General features: G+C 49.8%; 9 protein-coding genes across 9 annotated transcripts; 2 read left to right on the forward strand and 7 right to left on the reverse strand.

Moving 5' to 3' along the window:
• Positions 1 to 17: 17 nt before the first annotated feature.
• Positions 18 to 1,409, forward strand: ASPWEDRAFT_737065 (class I SAM-dependent methyltransferase; the record flags this gene model as incomplete). Its single annotated transcript, XM_040839366.1, has 6 exons — positions 18 to 284; positions 327 to 437; positions 482 to 543; positions 588 to 695; positions 743 to 898; positions 944 to 1,409. The coding sequence occupies 6 exons, from the start codon at positions 18 to 20 to the stop codon at positions 1,407 to 1,409; spliced, it is 1,170 nt and encodes a 389-aa protein (XP_040689993.1).
• A 192-nt stretch (positions 1,410 to 1,601) lies between these two features.
• ASPWEDRAFT_106727 (glycosyltransferase family 31 protein) lies at positions 1,602 to 3,038 on the reverse strand (the record flags this gene model as incomplete). Its single annotated transcript, XM_040827833.1, has 1 exon — positions 1,602 to 3,038. The coding sequence occupies one exon, from the start codon at positions 3,036 to 3,038 to the stop codon at positions 1,602 to 1,604; it is 1,437 nt and encodes a 478-aa protein (XP_040689994.1).
• Positions 3,039 to 3,218: 180 nt separating this feature from the next.
• On the reverse strand, positions 3,219 to 5,022 carry ASPWEDRAFT_404454 (putative neutral amino acid permease). The gene is made up of 3 exons (XM_040835321.1): positions 4,696 to 5,022; positions 4,220 to 4,649; positions 3,219 to 4,165 (listed from the first exon to the last, which is right to left on the reverse strand). Exons 1-3 carry the CDS (start codon positions 4,859 to 4,861, stop codon positions 3,376 to 3,378), a joined length of 1,386 nt encoding a protein of 461 aa, XP_040689995.1. The 5' UTR covers positions 4,862 to 5,022; the 3' UTR covers positions 3,219 to 3,375.
• Positions 5,023 to 5,183: 161 nt separating this feature from the next.
• Positions 5,184 to 6,180, reverse strand: ASPWEDRAFT_49852 (PhzF family phenazine biosynthesis protein; the record flags this gene model as incomplete). The annotated part of the gene is made up of 3 exons (XM_040837338.1): positions 5,184 to 6,039; positions 6,087 to 6,114; positions 6,159 to 6,180. The coding sequence occupies 3 exons, from the start codon at positions 6,178 to 6,180 to the stop codon at positions 5,184 to 5,186; spliced, it is 906 nt and encodes a 301-aa protein (XP_040689996.1).
• Positions 6,181 to 6,339: 159 nt separating this feature from the next.
• On the reverse strand, positions 6,340 to 8,069 carry ASPWEDRAFT_66758 (uncharacterized protein). The gene is made up of 3 exons (XM_040838862.1): positions 7,408 to 8,069; positions 7,088 to 7,316; positions 6,340 to 7,046 (listed from the first exon to the last, which is right to left on the reverse strand). Exons 1-3 carry the CDS (start codon positions 8,061 to 8,063, stop codon positions 6,369 to 6,371), a joined length of 1,563 nt encoding a protein of 520 aa, XP_040689997.1. The 5' UTR covers positions 8,064 to 8,069; the 3' UTR covers positions 6,340 to 6,368.
• A 493-nt stretch (positions 8,070 to 8,562) lies between these two features.
• On the reverse strand, positions 8,563 to 9,611 carry ASPWEDRAFT_37894 (SMP-30/gluconolactonase/LRE family protein). Its single transcript, XM_040834779.1, has 2 exons — positions 8,980 to 9,611; positions 8,563 to 8,935 (listed from the first exon to the last, which is right to left on the reverse strand). Exons 1-2 carry the CDS (start codon positions 9,498 to 9,500, stop codon positions 8,629 to 8,631), a joined length of 828 nt encoding a protein of 275 aa, XP_040689998.1. The 5' UTR covers positions 9,501 to 9,611; the 3' UTR covers positions 8,563 to 8,628.
• A 110-nt stretch (positions 9,612 to 9,721) lies between these two features.
• Positions 9,722 to 11,371, reverse strand: ASPWEDRAFT_37896 (MFS transporter). Its single transcript, XM_040834780.1, has one exon. The coding sequence runs from the start codon at positions 10,950 to 10,952 to the stop codon at positions 9,906 to 9,908; it is 1,047 nt and encodes a 348-aa protein (XP_040689999.1). The 5' UTR covers positions 10,953 to 11,371; the 3' UTR covers positions 9,722 to 9,905.
• A 342-nt stretch (positions 11,372 to 11,713) lies between these two features.
• ASPWEDRAFT_737094 (uncharacterized protein) lies at positions 11,714 to 13,472 on the reverse strand. Its single transcript, XM_040839367.1, has 2 exons — positions 13,276 to 13,472; positions 11,714 to 13,235 (listed from the first exon to the last, which is right to left on the reverse strand). Exons 1-2 carry the CDS (start codon positions 13,284 to 13,286, stop codon positions 11,777 to 11,779), a joined length of 1,470 nt encoding a protein of 489 aa, XP_040690000.1. The 5' UTR covers positions 13,287 to 13,472; the 3' UTR covers positions 11,714 to 11,776.
• A 659-nt stretch (positions 13,473 to 14,131) lies between these two features.
• Positions 14,132 to 15,528, forward strand: ASPWEDRAFT_169853 (uncharacterized protein; the record flags this gene model as incomplete). Its single annotated transcript, XM_040830529.1, has 2 exons — positions 14,132 to 14,525; positions 14,588 to 15,528. The coding sequence occupies 2 exons, from the start codon at positions 14,132 to 14,134 to the stop codon at positions 15,526 to 15,528; spliced, it is 1,335 nt and encodes a 444-aa protein (XP_040690001.1).
• Between the last annotated feature and the right edge of the window lie 2 nt (positions 15,529 to 15,530).

Raw genomic sequence — 15,530 nt, forward strand, 5'->3', positions numbered from 1 at the left:
CCATCCATCAGGCCATCATGAGAGAATCCAGCGTCCCTCTGCCTTCGTTTGCCCCTGATGTCCCGCGAGAGACCCGGGCGTCTTCATTGCCGGCCCAGAATACCGACTCGGCCCTTGCGGCCATTCCCGAAACTACTGCACAGCCCTCGCCACAGCCAGCAGTTCCTTTGACGGAAGAAGCTATACAAGCAGCTCAGCCAGATACACAGATACCCGCAGATAACCATCAGCCGGCTGATATTCTGCCACAGCATCCTGTAGAGTTTGACGAGGATGGCAACTCGGTATGTCCTCATCTCTGGTGAAAGAGCCATCTAACAGAATAGACCACCGACCACAGCGACTACAGCGAGGAATTCCTCGAAACATACTCCATCACGTCGAGTATCATCGACTATCAATATGAAAACGGTCGACGCTATCCCAGCAGTCGTGCGGTATGTATCTTCTCTATTCTGGCTGGGATTGCCTGACTCTGTAGAACCATTACATGATGCCCAACGACGAGGACGAGCAGGATCGGTTGGATCTCGTCCATCACTTGTAAGACACATATACTCCTGTATATGCGTATACTAACTATCTAGGTACTTGATGCTCATGAAAGGAGAGCTCTACAACGCTCCGATCGAAAATCCCCAGAAAATCCTCGACCTGGGAACCGGCACTGGTATCTGGGCGATTGAGATGGCCGAGTATGTCTTCATCTCCATCTTCTATGCTGTATATACTCATTCAGCAGTAAATTCCCCGGCGCGCGAGTCATCGGAAACGACCTCAGTCCCATCCAGCCCGGTTGGACACCATCCAACATCGACTTTCTAATTGACGATTTCGAGTCTGACTGGTTAGATCAGCCAGACACGTATGACTTCATCCACTCGCGCAACCTCGCTGGGTATGTCCCCTTATCCCCTAATATCTGTATATATTAATCAAGTAGATGCGTCGCCGACTGGCCCCGTCTCATCTCCCAAGCATACGCACACCTCAAACCAGGCGCGTATCTCGAACTCAAAGAAAGCGCCGTCTGGGGCTGGAGCGACGACGGCACGCTGAAAGACGACTCCCCCGTCATGGACTGGCTGCGCGGAATCAACGACGCCAGTCGGAAGAACGGACGAGAACTACAAGTCTACCACAAGCTCAAGGGCTTTCTGATTGACGCCGGTTTTGTGGACGTGCATGAGCGGACGTATTTCCTGCCCTTTACTCCCTGGCCCGCTGATCCGTATTTGAAAGAGGTAGCCAAGTATCAGATGGTTCACGTACAGGCGGCGGTGGAGGCGTATGGGCTGCGGTTCTTTACGCAGGTGCTGGGCTGGAGTCCGGACCGGACGAAGATTCTGTTCGCGCTGGTGAAGGATCAGTTGAGGGATTTTAGCGTGCATTCATATACCAAGGTGTAAGTTTCCTTTCTCTGATGGGGTGGTGGATGCTAATCGTGTAGGGTCGTTGCGTATGGACGAAAGCCGAGTTTGTAGAGAAAACCGGCAGGACACGAAGCAGTGACCAAGTACATAGTTATCAATTTATCAGTCCATCTATCGTCAAAAACACATTATATACGTCGAATATTATATACAAGAATCAAAATCCGTCTACTCCTGGTTCATCACTCTCCACACAATCTCCAGCACCCGCGGCGGGTCGGGGTTGCCCTCTGGCGGCTCCAGCACGTAGATCTGGCGCACTCGGTTGCCATCCTCGGTCGCCGTCTTCAGCCGGAACGAGATCTTTTGCTCGTCCATCGGTCGCAGTGGTCCTAAACTGTATGTGTATCCCTCCTCACGCGCCCACGGGCTGGGGTCCCAGGTCTGCTCCATCGCCAGCAGGTCTTTGTCGGAGACGGGGTACGAGTGTTGGATGATGGAGAAGCCGTTGATGAGGAACCATTCGTCCGAGATACGCCAGCGGTTCAGCTGGCAGTTGTCGCCGCAGATGGAGGCGACCTTGCCCATGCCCACGACATCCGTGTGGAACCAGGACTTCCAGTGGTGGATGGAGAGGGGCAGACGGCGACCGGATTCGTAGAAGCCAGAGGCCTCCCACAGATCGAGCTGGAAGAGGCCGTGATCCCAGGTGAGCTTGGTGTCAGTGTGCATGTAGACACAGCGAGCGACTCGTTTGTCACCCCCGTCGTCCTTCCAGGCGTAGCACTCATCGAAGGATTCGTCCATCTGCTCGAGCAGCGGCATGGACAGGAAGACACCGGCCCCGCCGTACGCCATGTAGGAGAACATGCTCATCTGGGCAAAATTCTCGGTCGGAGCACCGATGTACCAGCTCTTGGAGGGGTCATAGTGCTTCAGCTCGTTGATCAGGTTGGACATGGACGGGAAAAAGGTGTCGTCGTCGATGATGACGCCCCAGTCGGCGGACTCGCGGTTCTGCAGCAGGATGCGGGTGAGCGAAAAGTACCGGTCGAGCGTGTCTTCCGACGACTTGATGATGGTCAGGTTGATGCCCATGCGAGCAGCCCGTCGCTGCACGCGGCTCCAGTGGTCCTGCGAGTCCACCAGAGCGATGATCCTCGTATTCGTCCCCGCCGCCCAGTGCGCAAAGGCATCGAGCGACTCGTCCAGCCGCTCCAGCGAGGTCGACACGCCAAACACCAGCGACGAGGCATCGACCCGCGACCGGGGCGGAATGGGCGCCTCGATCACGGCATTGCTCGTGCAGTATTCTGCAGGCAGGGCCAGCTTGCGCTCGGGGGAGTTGAGCTTCAACACCTGGTATTCCGACGGCACGGGCAGGTCGAGTTTCTTCTCGAAGCCCGAGAAATTGTCCGTCTGCACGACGGCGATTTCCCAGCGGGCGTACCCGGCGTACTCGTAGCCCAGGGTCTTGATGAGGTCGGTATCGACATAGCACGGGGTGTTGTTGTGCTGTTCCTTCTCGTTGACGACGCCTTTCAAGGGTGCGTTGCCGCCGGTGGCTGGGATATAGGGAGCGTGTTCGGGATGGTGGCGGTTGGCGAGGGAATAGAGAAAGGCGGCGGACAGGAAGGTGGCGATGGCGATGGCATAGTTGGCCATGCGGCGTTTGGCGATGGACTGCATTATAGGACAAGTCTCATGATAGAGAGATCAGAACGAGGGAGATGGAGGAGAGGGAGAAGAGGCACAAAGGGAGGGAAGAGAGAAGTTAGGGGATTGTGGCGATCGATTCGCTTGTGGTGATCGTCATTTCCGCTTCCAACGTTGGCGGTTCCCGTGCCGTTGGTCTGGCTGGTTCTTTTAATTAACCGGTGAGGGCAGTGTATTGCAGGGTTCATTTAATTTCAGGTTATTCCAAGTTATTTGGAGGGTTTTTTGGGATTATTTGATGGTTCATTTTGATGGTTATTATCTGTTGTGGATAGCTTCATATACATCAAACAGTCCCGCTATTGTCCGCACACGAAAACGCCGAGTCGATCTGCCCTCCAGCATACGCCTCTTGGATCTGGCTGATCACCGAATACGTCCCACTGACCGTCATAAATAGGCCCAGCACCACCATGAACACATGGATCCCATACATGGTGATGTTATATATTCCCCTCCGCTTATGCCCATGATCATACAGCCACAACAGCCCCGGCAGACTGATCGCCAACGGCGCAAAACACAAACTGCCCACCAGCGCCAGGATATAATTGAAAATTGGAATCGCCGAGGCCAGGATAAACGCCACGATCGACAGGCTGGCGGTGCAGCTCAGCCAGGTGCCCCAGTGCACGAAGGAATTGCGCTGCAGATGGACCGAATTGCGCAGGATGCGCACAAAGAGATATTTCGACGCAACATGGACGTACAGACAGCCGCTGATCAGCAGGCCAGGCAGGCCAACGCCGTATGCGATCTTCTTGACGGTTGGGCCAGCACTGCCCAGTGATGGAGAGGCAATCCACTGTCCGCACCAGTAATACAGGACCATCGTGAAGGCGAGATAGGCGGCTGTCACGAAGCCCATGCACAGAAACACGGCTTTATTGTAGTCTTTCGGTTTCTTCATTTCTGAAATGACGGGCAGAAAGGCAGACGTGGCTGCACTCGAGACGAACATGTTCAACGAGGCTGAGATGCCGGGGATAAAGGCTGGATTGCCAACGATTCTGAAGCCGAGTTCGTACGGACCGGCAGGAGCAGCAGCTGGTCGATCATTCAGAGTGACGCCAATTCTGTCCAGTTAGATATACTTCTATCAGTATGGGAGTATTAGAGAAGATGCTTACACCACAATCAACACCGCAACAAAGATGGTCAGAAATCCCACCCAGGTCAGCCAACTGATATGCGAGAACTTGCGCACACTCGCCAGGAAGAAGACGGCAACAGTGGCAATCAATGACCACCAGACAGTGCAGGCAGCATGGACAGACAGTGCGTTGAGAGCAGCAGAAATACCGATAATCCCCGATGCAGCGCAGACCACATTACTAGCAACAAAGAGCAGCCCAGCCAGTTCTCGCAGAGGAACACCACCGAGGATCTGCGCCATATCGCCAATCGAATGGCATCCCGGGTGTTGGTTGCGAAAGTTGCCTTGGATGATGGCTGTATATCCATTCAATCCCGTCCAGGAGACCAGCAGAATTGAACCAGGGACAGCGCCATAATCGTACATGACAGATGGGATGGAGAGGACACCGGTTGCAAAGATGACTAGCAATTAGATTGGATCTCGATGGTTGATAATTGATGGACTCACTCTTTAGAAAGATCATGGACGCATGCACCCACTCGACGGTGCGAAAGTTGACATCGCCATCTCCCTGGCCAAAGATCTCGAATTCCTCGCCAACATCTTTGCTCTGGCCGAGTTCAACGTCAGACGAATCAGCCGGAGTGATGCTATCCTTTTCATTGAGCGACATAATGATGGTTGACAGAGAGATCAGTCCTGAGACTGCCGCTTAAATACATCCCTAATACCCTGCCAGATAACTTTGTGGGGTAAGAAGATAAACTGGGGTCGAGATACCCTGCTGCCACGAATAAAAGCCGTGTGCTTCAAGATAACAGTCGGGGTTGTTTTCGTATAGTCGCAGTTGGGGTAGTTGGAGTATCTTATCTTTGGAGATAGATCAAGCATACCCCATGCAATAACTCAGAAATCACTCATATTGCCTATCAATGTCTGTGTTATATGTTGGAGTACTCCAATTCTCATCGTGATAGCATTATGTCAATCGATAATCAATCAACAGACATCTTTCCCTCGGCCACAAACGCTGCAGGACCAGCCAGTTTGATTCTCTCCACTCCATTCCTGGCCGCATTCAGCTCGATATCCACGATGATATGGCTGTCTCTCCCCATTTCCAGTCCTTGATCGATGTAAAACCGATGTTTCTGCTGTCCATTTCGTAGAGCGAGGAACGCACCCAATGCACACGATCCACTGCCACATGCTGGATCTTCCAAGTTGATGGCAATCATTCTGACGCGGAGATTCCAGATAGCTGGATCTCCCTCTGTGCGAGACTCAAGCTGACGATAGTACATGGTTCCCACGAATGATGGGCTCCAGCCGTCATCCAGATCGACGGTTGGACTTGCACCAGCTGCAATGTTGGAGAAAACATCCGGTCGCTCTGTCAGATCAGCCAGGACGTATGTGACTCCCTTGACAATCGACACGGTAGGATATGTCCCATTGATATCAGAAGCACTCAATACATCCTGAACACTCGCAAGCGCAGCAACCGGTGCTTCCCTCTCATGGACATGGATATTATGCGGAACACCCGCAGACACAACCTTCTGCCCATCATACTCAATCTCCACCGGCCCAGCCTTGGTCTCCAGCGTCAGACTCTTCTGTCCAGCAAAAATATCCTTAAATAGAAGATGGCCAGTCCCGATGACAGGATGGCCGGCGAATTCCATCTCATTCACGGGGGTGAAGATCTCCGCCCGGGGATTCTGGCCTGGTTCATGGTGCAGAAAGACCGTCTCGGAGAAGTTGAATTCGCGAGCAATTTGCTGTTTGCGTTGGTGGGTTAGATTGATGTTGCTGATGTCGACTACTGCGAGGGGGTTGCCTTTGAAGCTGTGGTTGTTAGATTTGGAGATGGCGGTGGATATATATTTGCATACCGTTCGGAGGTGAAGACATCAAGGGTGACTATTCGTCAGTAAGATCGCGATGATAGATAATCAATAACTTACCGTATGGTGCTTGTTGAGACATGATGATTATGGTGACAATTATTTTAGAAGATATCTAATGTTTTATATCTGAACTGACTCATCGGATAGTGTCGGTTACAGACATATAGGGCGTCGATGACAGCCGGTATCGGTTGTTACAAAGCTGCTTTAAATCAACTAAATATATTTTATCAAGTGACTCAATTCAACTATATATTTCGCATACTTCTAGGCAATCTTTATATCCATTCTCTCTGCCAGTCGAGACAACACCGGCTGTTTGTATATATCCGTAACTCTGACATTGCACATCTTCCGCAGACAAGACACCAGCCTCATCGCTGTCAATGAATCACCTCCCAACTGAAAGAAGTTACTTTCCAGACTAATCTCACTCTGATGTATATCCAGAACATTCGCAACTAGCTCCTGCAACAGTCTCTCCGACTCTGTCGTAGCTACCAGTCGCTGTTTTCGTGTCGCTGTCTGAAATGACTGCATCTGCTCTGGTGATAGACTCGCTGCCATCTCTCGCAGTCGCTTTCGATCCGCTTTGCCGGTGTATGTTTGTGGGACTCGACGCAGTGGCAGGAAGCGAGATGGAATCATGTATGATGGAAGGTGATCAGGGAGGACAGCTTCAATCATCTGAACAACGGATTGGAATGTACTGTTGAAGTCTCCCAAGATCTCATCATCTCCAGCTTCATCTCCAAGCCAGAGAAAGGCAATTAATATCGGCTGTCTATCTGGAATCACAAGCTCCACAATGGCATCTTTGACATCAACCGCATATTGTAAGATCTGATACTCGACTTCTCCCAGCTCCAATCGCTGTCCTCTCAGTTTGATCTGGTTGTCTTTGCGACCAATATAGACTAGTGATCCATCCATCTGGAGACTATACTGCACCATATCACCAGTCTTGTACACTCGGTCTTTTCTACCTCGGATAGAGCACAGTCAGGAAGACTGTCGATAAAGGCAGCAGATGTCTTCTCTGGCTCATTCAGATAGCCCCGACCCACAATAGGACCTTCAATGAGAAGCTCCCCCATCGCTCCGATGGGAAGTAGTCGATCGTGATCTTCAGGGTCAACAATCCACGTTGCCGCAGAACTGCTGGTTCCGATATGCGCAGGATTAGAAGTCGAAGTAACAGAGAACTGCTCAACACTGGAAATGCAACATTCAGACGGACCATAGGCATTTACCAACTGGACATGGTCGGCCCAGGTGGTAACATCCCCTGGTTTCATCGGTTCACCAACGAGTACCAGGTTTTTCAGCGTGGTGAGCAGATGAGGATCTTTGGAAATGGAGGGCGACAGAATACTCTGGTCCTATGTGACGCTTTCGGAGACAAGCAGCCACTCTAGAAGACAGTCGATCCAGCTCAATGTATGTCATATCTTCATCCCATGAAGATACTGCAAGAGAATTAGGATGTGCCAAAGTATGTCGCAGAATGATACCATGAACACACAGATCAACTGCGCCAGGAGTAGCCTTGTTCCATCTTTGCAACTGTGTCAGATCCCCTGGAGAAATCCCTGAAATGGCGGAGATAGACACTTCTGGGTTCGTGTGTATCAGTGCTAGGATACTGGCAAATTGATTCACAATCGCGCTTGCACGGTCTGTATTGAGACAATCATATTCGTAATGGGCTGTTGCATTGATATGATCCACTTCAAGACCACACTCAAGAACAAAATCATAACTGTGAAGCCGAACGTTGAAGCCACCATCAACCAATTTCCCAATCGTTCTGGGGTGAGGTTTTGATTGAGGCTGGATAACCAAGAGATTCTCAAATTTGCAGGCAGTAGCACAGTCAGGACTAAGTTCTTTTAGTTTCTGCAACCACACGTGTTCATACGGAATCGAGTCCATGGTTCGCTGCTGAATCCAAATCAGCATTTCTTCTACTGTCTTGGAAGGCTCCATCCAATATCGTGTGGCAAAAGATGTCATCTTGCGTCCTGGAACTCTGGCTGCTACCCTGCTACAGAACGTCATGGGTAGCACAATTCTCACTATTTTCAAGCACACAAATCAGATACTCTGTACCATCGGGGGACGGAGATAAAAGTTGCGATGATTCTCATGTCAGAATTTAGCCTCGTCTTCAACGTTGTACTAAGCTTTGAGTCAGTCTACCATTCCGAGACGGATATCTTCATCAAGCAATAAGAGTGTAGATCAGCAGTCGGAGGGGTTGATGTCAGTCGCGTCTGCAGTAGTACTGGATCTGATCACCTCAACTACAGAATGACGCGGAAGATAGACTGGCATGTGCAGTAACTTCGTATAGAGTTGTCAGAATCAGTCCCGACTGGTGCATCCGCTCTACCTCAATGACAGCGGTAACCAGCCCTCAGTAAGCTGTGTGATGTTACATTCATTCATATCCGATCGCCGATCATGAGTAATTCTATTCCTGATATAGACTCATTCGAGTATCATACACATCATATCATCTGCACTAGATCTTCAAGATACTCCCCTTGACCGAAGAGTCCAACTGCGCAAAGTACACCTTGTTCTCATTCATAATGTACAACTGTCCTCCTTTTCCAAAGCCAAAGTTGGCAGCGCCGTTGTCGACCAGGATCTTTCCAAGGAGAATTCCACCGGCAGACCAGACGTTGATGCCATCGCCACAGCCAGCATACACATTCCCTTGCATGTCGGTTTTGATGCCATCGGGAATACCAGTGTCAGCCATGGCAAAGACACGGCGGTTAGTCAGGAAGGTTGAACCGTGAGAGGTTGTCAGATCGTATGCGTAGCTATCCTATTAGTATCATCTGATATGGACATAGAGTATACATACATAGTAGCAGGCTTGGTGGGATCCTTTGATCCATCTCCAATCGTCGCGCCAGTGTCGGTGATGTACACAATCTTCTCGTCAGGCGAGAAACTGATTCCATTCGGGCGATCGAAGCCATCCGCCACAACACGGGTGTTGTTGGTCTTGGGATCGAACCGATAGACCTGACTAGGCAATTGAGGCTTCGGCCTGACGCCTTGGACATAACCGTAGATGGGATCCGTAAACCAGAACGAGCCATCGCTATGCACGACAACATCGTTGATGGAAGTGAACTGACGGCCGTAAAAGTTGCCCACCAGCAGCTCGGACGTATAAGGTGGCTCAATCGACATCTGGAACAGACCGCCGGTTTCATTCATCGTGCCCTGGCCACACCAGAGGATGCCATCCTTGTAGTTGATGCCGCCATTGCCCAGCGGAACGGTGGTGTTGATAATCTGCGAGGTGACGGGGTTGCTGTCCAGGCTGACCTTGGAGATCTTGATGGTGGTTTTTTTGGTGATGGGGTCGGTGAACATGTTGCTGGTCATGAAGAGCTCGTTGGTGGAGGGGGTGTAGACACTCGCCTCGTGGGCAAAGGGGAAGTCATTGTTCTCCAGCAAGACAGACAGTTTTGGTGTTGAGCCGGTGATGTTGTAGAAGCTGTTGTCGAACACCTCGAAGGAGGGGGGGAGAGCACGAGTTGAGAGAGACATTACGTATGCACTATGAGTATTTACTCTTCAGCAATTGAAGTGAGGGAGTGAAGTGATAGTGGCGAGCATAAGAAATATCTCATGACATCAACCCCTATTATACCGATTCAACGGTTCGTGACAACAAGATTCGCTCCACAATAAATCCAATAAATTCCCCGAAATTGCCCCGTGCGAAAAACATCCACCACCGGAGATTAAGCCACAAACAGTTTAAACACGGTCCATTCAGATGCTTCTCTTCGTCCACAATCCCCCCAGACACAGCAAGGTTGGCACCACCGAAACACCCATCAACAACGCGATCGCCCAGCCCATCGTGCCCCAGCCCGCATCATCCTTAATGAAACCGCCAAAAAACGGCCCGGCGATGCTTCCTGCCGCAAAGGCCGCGTTCATCAGGCCGTACGAGAAGGCGATGGCGCCACCTGTGCCGAAAATACGAGGATCTTCCTCCTCCTTGGCTTGGATGGTGTAGAACACCTCGACCATGATCGGCGGTGCCAGCAGAGCCAGACAGAGGCCGATCAAGGCGAGGAGAGCGCAGAGGATGATTTTATCGTGCATGGTGTTTTCCGTCACGGCACGGAGAAGAACTATGGGAGGAACCGATGCAAGAAGTGCCCCTGCAGCGACATATCGTCGAACAAAGCCGTATCGGTCGACGAGGAAGCCAATCAGGGGGTCGAAAAGATGCGGAATAGCCAGTGGAATGAAAATGAGGCCTTGCGCTGTCTGCTTCCAGTGGAACGTGTCTCTCACGAAGAGGGGAATGGTGCTGTCGAAGGAAGTCAACACGATCGAGACGACAAAAGACACCCAGATGGCCACAATCATGCGATACGATGAGAGCAGCGTCACCAGCCGATTGCGACGTGTCTTTTCTTCCGGATTCTCCGGTTGACCTGGTGTGATATTCTCCTCCATTGTCTTCTCCGATCTTGTCGACGGCAATTGAGGCTGCGTCCATCGCAGCGCATGTTTCCTCTCAATCAACGCCAGCCGCAAAACAATGTCCAGCGTAATCAAGCCAAATGCCAGTCCAAAGGGAGCATAATATCCACAGCGCTCGTACAAGACACCCCCGAGCAACGGACCGGCACAAACCCCAATCGTCGAAGCCAGATCGACATATCCCATCGCTTGTGCCAGGTCCTTCTTACTGACTGTTTCAATCAGCAGTGCCATCCCAACAGTATAGACGACAGCTGCGGATGCGCCTTGCAGTAATCGACCGGCAATCCAGAGTGCGATATGTGTTCCCACACAGATCATGGCAGTTGCACCGCCCAATGCTACCAGGCCTAGGATGAGAGGGCCTCGTCTGGATTGGATGCGATCGGCCAGATAGCCAGAGAGAGCTATTCTGTCAGTCTGGTAGAGATCAGATAGAAACTACTCACGAGATGCCGCGAGAAAGGTGGCTCCGTATAGCCCCAGTAGAATCGACATCCATCGCTGCTCTGTACATTGTTAGATTCATCTTGATTGCAGAGAAAACTCACCATCATCTTCAGACAACCCAACTCGTTGTTGCAAAGCCGTCGGAACAACAGGCACAATCTATCCATTAGCCTGATTCCATCTTCAGGAAGAGACATACCAATCCATAGAGAAAGATGTCCTAAAACGTCAGCTTGTGTGACTCGAGTACGTGATGGACATACGGTGAAGATCGCAAAAACAACCGCCAAAATAATAAACGCTCTGGATGATCGCACTTTCAAGAATGCTGGAGGACTGTCACCACTGCCTGTCAGGCGTGAGAGTAATTGATCCATGATGAACATGAGTCTGTAGTGTCGTTGGTGATGCTTTTGAGCGTGTATAGATGTAACGCTGACGTGAGAGCCTCACATCCTCTCTCTGTCGGTGCATTAGTTGATGATTATTGCAACGTTCGTTTGGATGGGGATCCTGTATTCCTGTGCAGCTGTGTGTAACTGATGACTTCTATGTGGCGAATATACTCGTCACGCTCTAGGTTGTATGTAACACCAGTATTCTGTATAATTAAATGGGTATTGAGATATGCCATGGTTTATTGGATAGCTGTGGTATGCATTTATGAATAAAATCAAAGTAAATAGATCAACTATCTAGACTCTCTCATATCGAAAGACAGTACTATACACATCATACTTGGTATGCGCAGACTTCCATGCGAATTGTCTCCGTCGATGCGCCAATCTCCAGCCATGAGGAACTCCAAATCGTTCAACCGCAGCAACATGATTGAACTGAACCATGTGCGCATCACCAGCCTCCTTGATATCCTCATTGTATTTGTCTGGGATTTCATCGATGGAAAAGGTGATGGATTGAGTTGCGTTAATAAAGCACGTAGTGAGGGCAAAGTTGAGATCGACCTCATCGAGGAACTGCAGTGCGTACCAGGAGACAACATGGTCGATTCTTCCGATGCTGGATACGTGTTGTTGGATGCTTCCTTCAAAGATAGTCCCATAGGCACCGGATGATGTAGCCCGTGCTGCCATTTGGGGCGAAAGTTCAATCCCGGGTAACTTGGGATGATCTGGATGATGCTGATGGAGGATACGTCCAAAAGCCCCTGTTCCGCATCCCAGATCCAATACAGTTCCATCAAAGCCAAACATGGAGATATACTCCTCAATGATCGGCACAGTCCGTGTCTGACTCGACGCTTTGGAGTCGTACAAGTCGGAAAAGCGATCATACGAAGCCGAGATCTGATCATGCGTATTCTGAATCTCCCTCGACAACCTGCTCGATTTGATGCGCTGGACAGCAAGAGCACAGTTGATGAGCGAGCGATGACCACCCGGAAAGTGCTTCGTCACTGATGGATCATGAACGGGATGGATTCCTGGTGGTGTGAATATCCCAGCCATCGGATTGACTTGGAGAGCGACAATCTCGCCATTTGCTCGAACGCGCATGTCCACATGGCTCCAATAGGCACCGGTGTTGGAGGTCTTCCAGGCTTGTAGAGCTGTACTCTGTAAGGCGTCGTAAAGGATAGGATCGTTGTCTTGCTTGAGTAGTTCAACATCTGTTTCGGCATGATACTTCATCTGCGGAGTCAGAAAGACATCCAGCTTCCCATGCGTCGATGGTGGAAGACGCCACTTCTCTGGACAGAGGGGGAATACAGTATCGCCAATCTGACATACGACGACAAAGTAGTCTACGCCACGGATATACTCGGTAACAAGAATATCAGATGGGATTGACAGTTCCCCAAGTCTGGTTGATTTAACTGAATATGGTCTGCGATCTCGATGCGGGGCGAGACTTGCATCCAATGCTGCAATCTTGCTTTTCAGTTCCTCTTCATTGAAGCAGAGTGAACTGTCGTCAATTCCATGGCTGGCATAGCTATGGACCGGCTTGACGAACAGCGGAAAGCGAGAAAGATCGTTACTCGGGACAATAGGCGATCCCTTCTTTCGAGCAGCAGTATAGAAATCATCCTTTGTCTGCAAAAGAGACGCACTGGGAACTCCACCAAAGCAGGAGATTTTGCTTTCGAGATACTGAACTGCTTCGATTCTTGCTACATGATCTTCATACGCTCTTTATGAAGTTAGTAGACATTCTCTATTCAGTAGAGTACTCACCCCACATGAAGCTAAAGTACGCATCGTAATCCGTCGCCAGAACAGCGTCAATCTCCTGTTTGGCAGTATCTTTGTGAATTCAGTGGTATTCAAACGTGTGCATGTCTGTGTAATAGTGTGGATAATAGCCAGGGTCCGAGTCTTTTGCTGAATCATCGTCTGGATAGGCGGATTGGAAGACGCAGATGCGCATTGTGATGTTGATACTGATTGAATATCTTTAGTTGATGGAATAAAGATGACATGAATTTCTGATGAAGATATAAGCACTCTCTATTTCTGGAATACGGATGTCACGTTTGATGTTCGATCACCATCTAGGCCTATTGGTTACATGAATTCATCATCCGCAACGGGATATCCTTGCTATTTTTATCCGTATTAAGCACGACCACAAATACTGGGATTTCCTATTCAGTCAGCTATAATTCTCAATCTTACATGATCTTCGACAATACGTCTTGGGTATGCTAGAGGCAGTGTCTCTTAATTAATTGGTAACCCCCGATATGAACCGTTACAGTCGGTCTCATATTCCCTAATGGAGGCTCATCTGACCTGCATAGCTCAGTCCATATTTGAATCCGGAGTATATATCCTGTTTATCAGTGGCAAAGCGTTCTACCCCATGACCTGTTTATTCATCCTGGGTTTGTATAACCACACTCTCCTTTAAAGAGGGGTTCTTAGCACAGCTACTCTGCGCTCGATGGCTCCGAGGTAATACGAATGTTACACGAGCTCACCTCCAGAGGTACATATATAAAGTAGATGGTATACTTGATCTAAACACCAGACATCGCGTTAGGCCTTCATATTTACTCTTAGAATCATCTTTATCATCAACTCAAGATGAGAATATGCGTCCTCCAATCTGCATATCCGGATAATCACAGCATCGCCCAACACGATCCAGGCGCTGATCCATCCAGATTCACCGACGAACATACATTCGAGCATCGATGGATACACAAGACAACAGCCAAAGAGCAGATCGACGCTGCCATCGCAGAAAACTTCGACTTTTACTTCAACTTCATGTGGGGACAGTATGAAGACGATGTCGCCGGGATTGAAGCATGCCAGTATTTCGAAAAGTTTGGATTACCTGCTGCTGGTGTGTGGAGTGAGGTTCTCCTTCGGACGAAAAATGATTTCTATCGTGATGCGAGGGGATTGGGCACTCCGAGAGTGCCGGGGATATCCAACTATCCGTTCTTTGTGAACCCGTCAACGGGCTGTTCAAGTCAGTTCATAAACGAGAAATCCATTTGCCATGATAGAGAAGAGCTTCTGCATGCATTGGAGAGTATCAACAGAGCCCTAGAACCTGGACGCATAGCGTAGACGGCATTCCGATCCCAGATGATGTCGTCGTTCAAGAATTCATCCAAGGCTGGGACCATTCGGTCGTGATCGTCGAGATTGGCAATACTCCTGTTCCGCTCGCACCAGAGAGATACATCTATCCCTCTGATTTCAACCCTCATACCGGCTTCTTGACGTTTGATACGAAATTCCACCACGATACAAGCGTCGAGATACTCAACCGGAAGGACGATCCTGCTTTGTTTGAGAAACTACAGGCAACAGCTATCGAAGCATTCTATACCAACAAGAGCTCAGGAAAGGGGTGGTGTAATGTCGATATTCGTGTACCCACAACCGGTGATCCTGTTGTGATTGAAGTCAATCCCATGCCATCTGTCTTCTTACCCGAAGACAACGAATGGGAGGATAAATGCATTTGGGAGTGTTTTCCTGGCGGCCAGCGAGCGTTGATCGATACTTTGATTTCGACGAGTCTTCTTCAGAGAGGAGAGACTGCCAGTGAACAATATGGACTTTCCTTTGAGGAATATGACACAATCATCCAATCTGTCGATACCAAGTCTATCTGTGAAAAGATTCTCTCGCATGGCTCATCTGGTACTGTCCTAGAACTTGGCTCTGGTAACGGTTATTTTGGCCGAGCAATGCAGGAATTCCTATCCCAAGAACAGAGTATCTCCGTCACTGGCATCGAATCTTCTCATGATATGGTCGAAAGATGCAGGGAAACAGGGGCATACAGCACCGTCTACCATGGAACAATTCCGTCGGTGACTGTAGCCATTCACAGCGGCGAATCGGGGAAATGGTGCAATCATAAACGCGCATTGGAAACCACATTTGCATCTCCTCCAGGCTGGAGGCTGATTCGGCCTAGTGGGGATATTTACTGCTATGACAAAATATACTCTAATTAGTG

Source organism: Aspergillus wentii (genome assembly GCF_001890725.1).
Source record: "Aspergillus wentii DTO 134E9 unplaced genomic scaffold ASPWEscaffold_3, whole genome shotgun sequence".
In the NCBI taxonomy this organism is placed as follows: domain Eukaryota; kingdom Fungi; phylum Ascomycota; class Eurotiomycetes; order Eurotiales; family Aspergillaceae; genus Aspergillus; species Aspergillus wentii.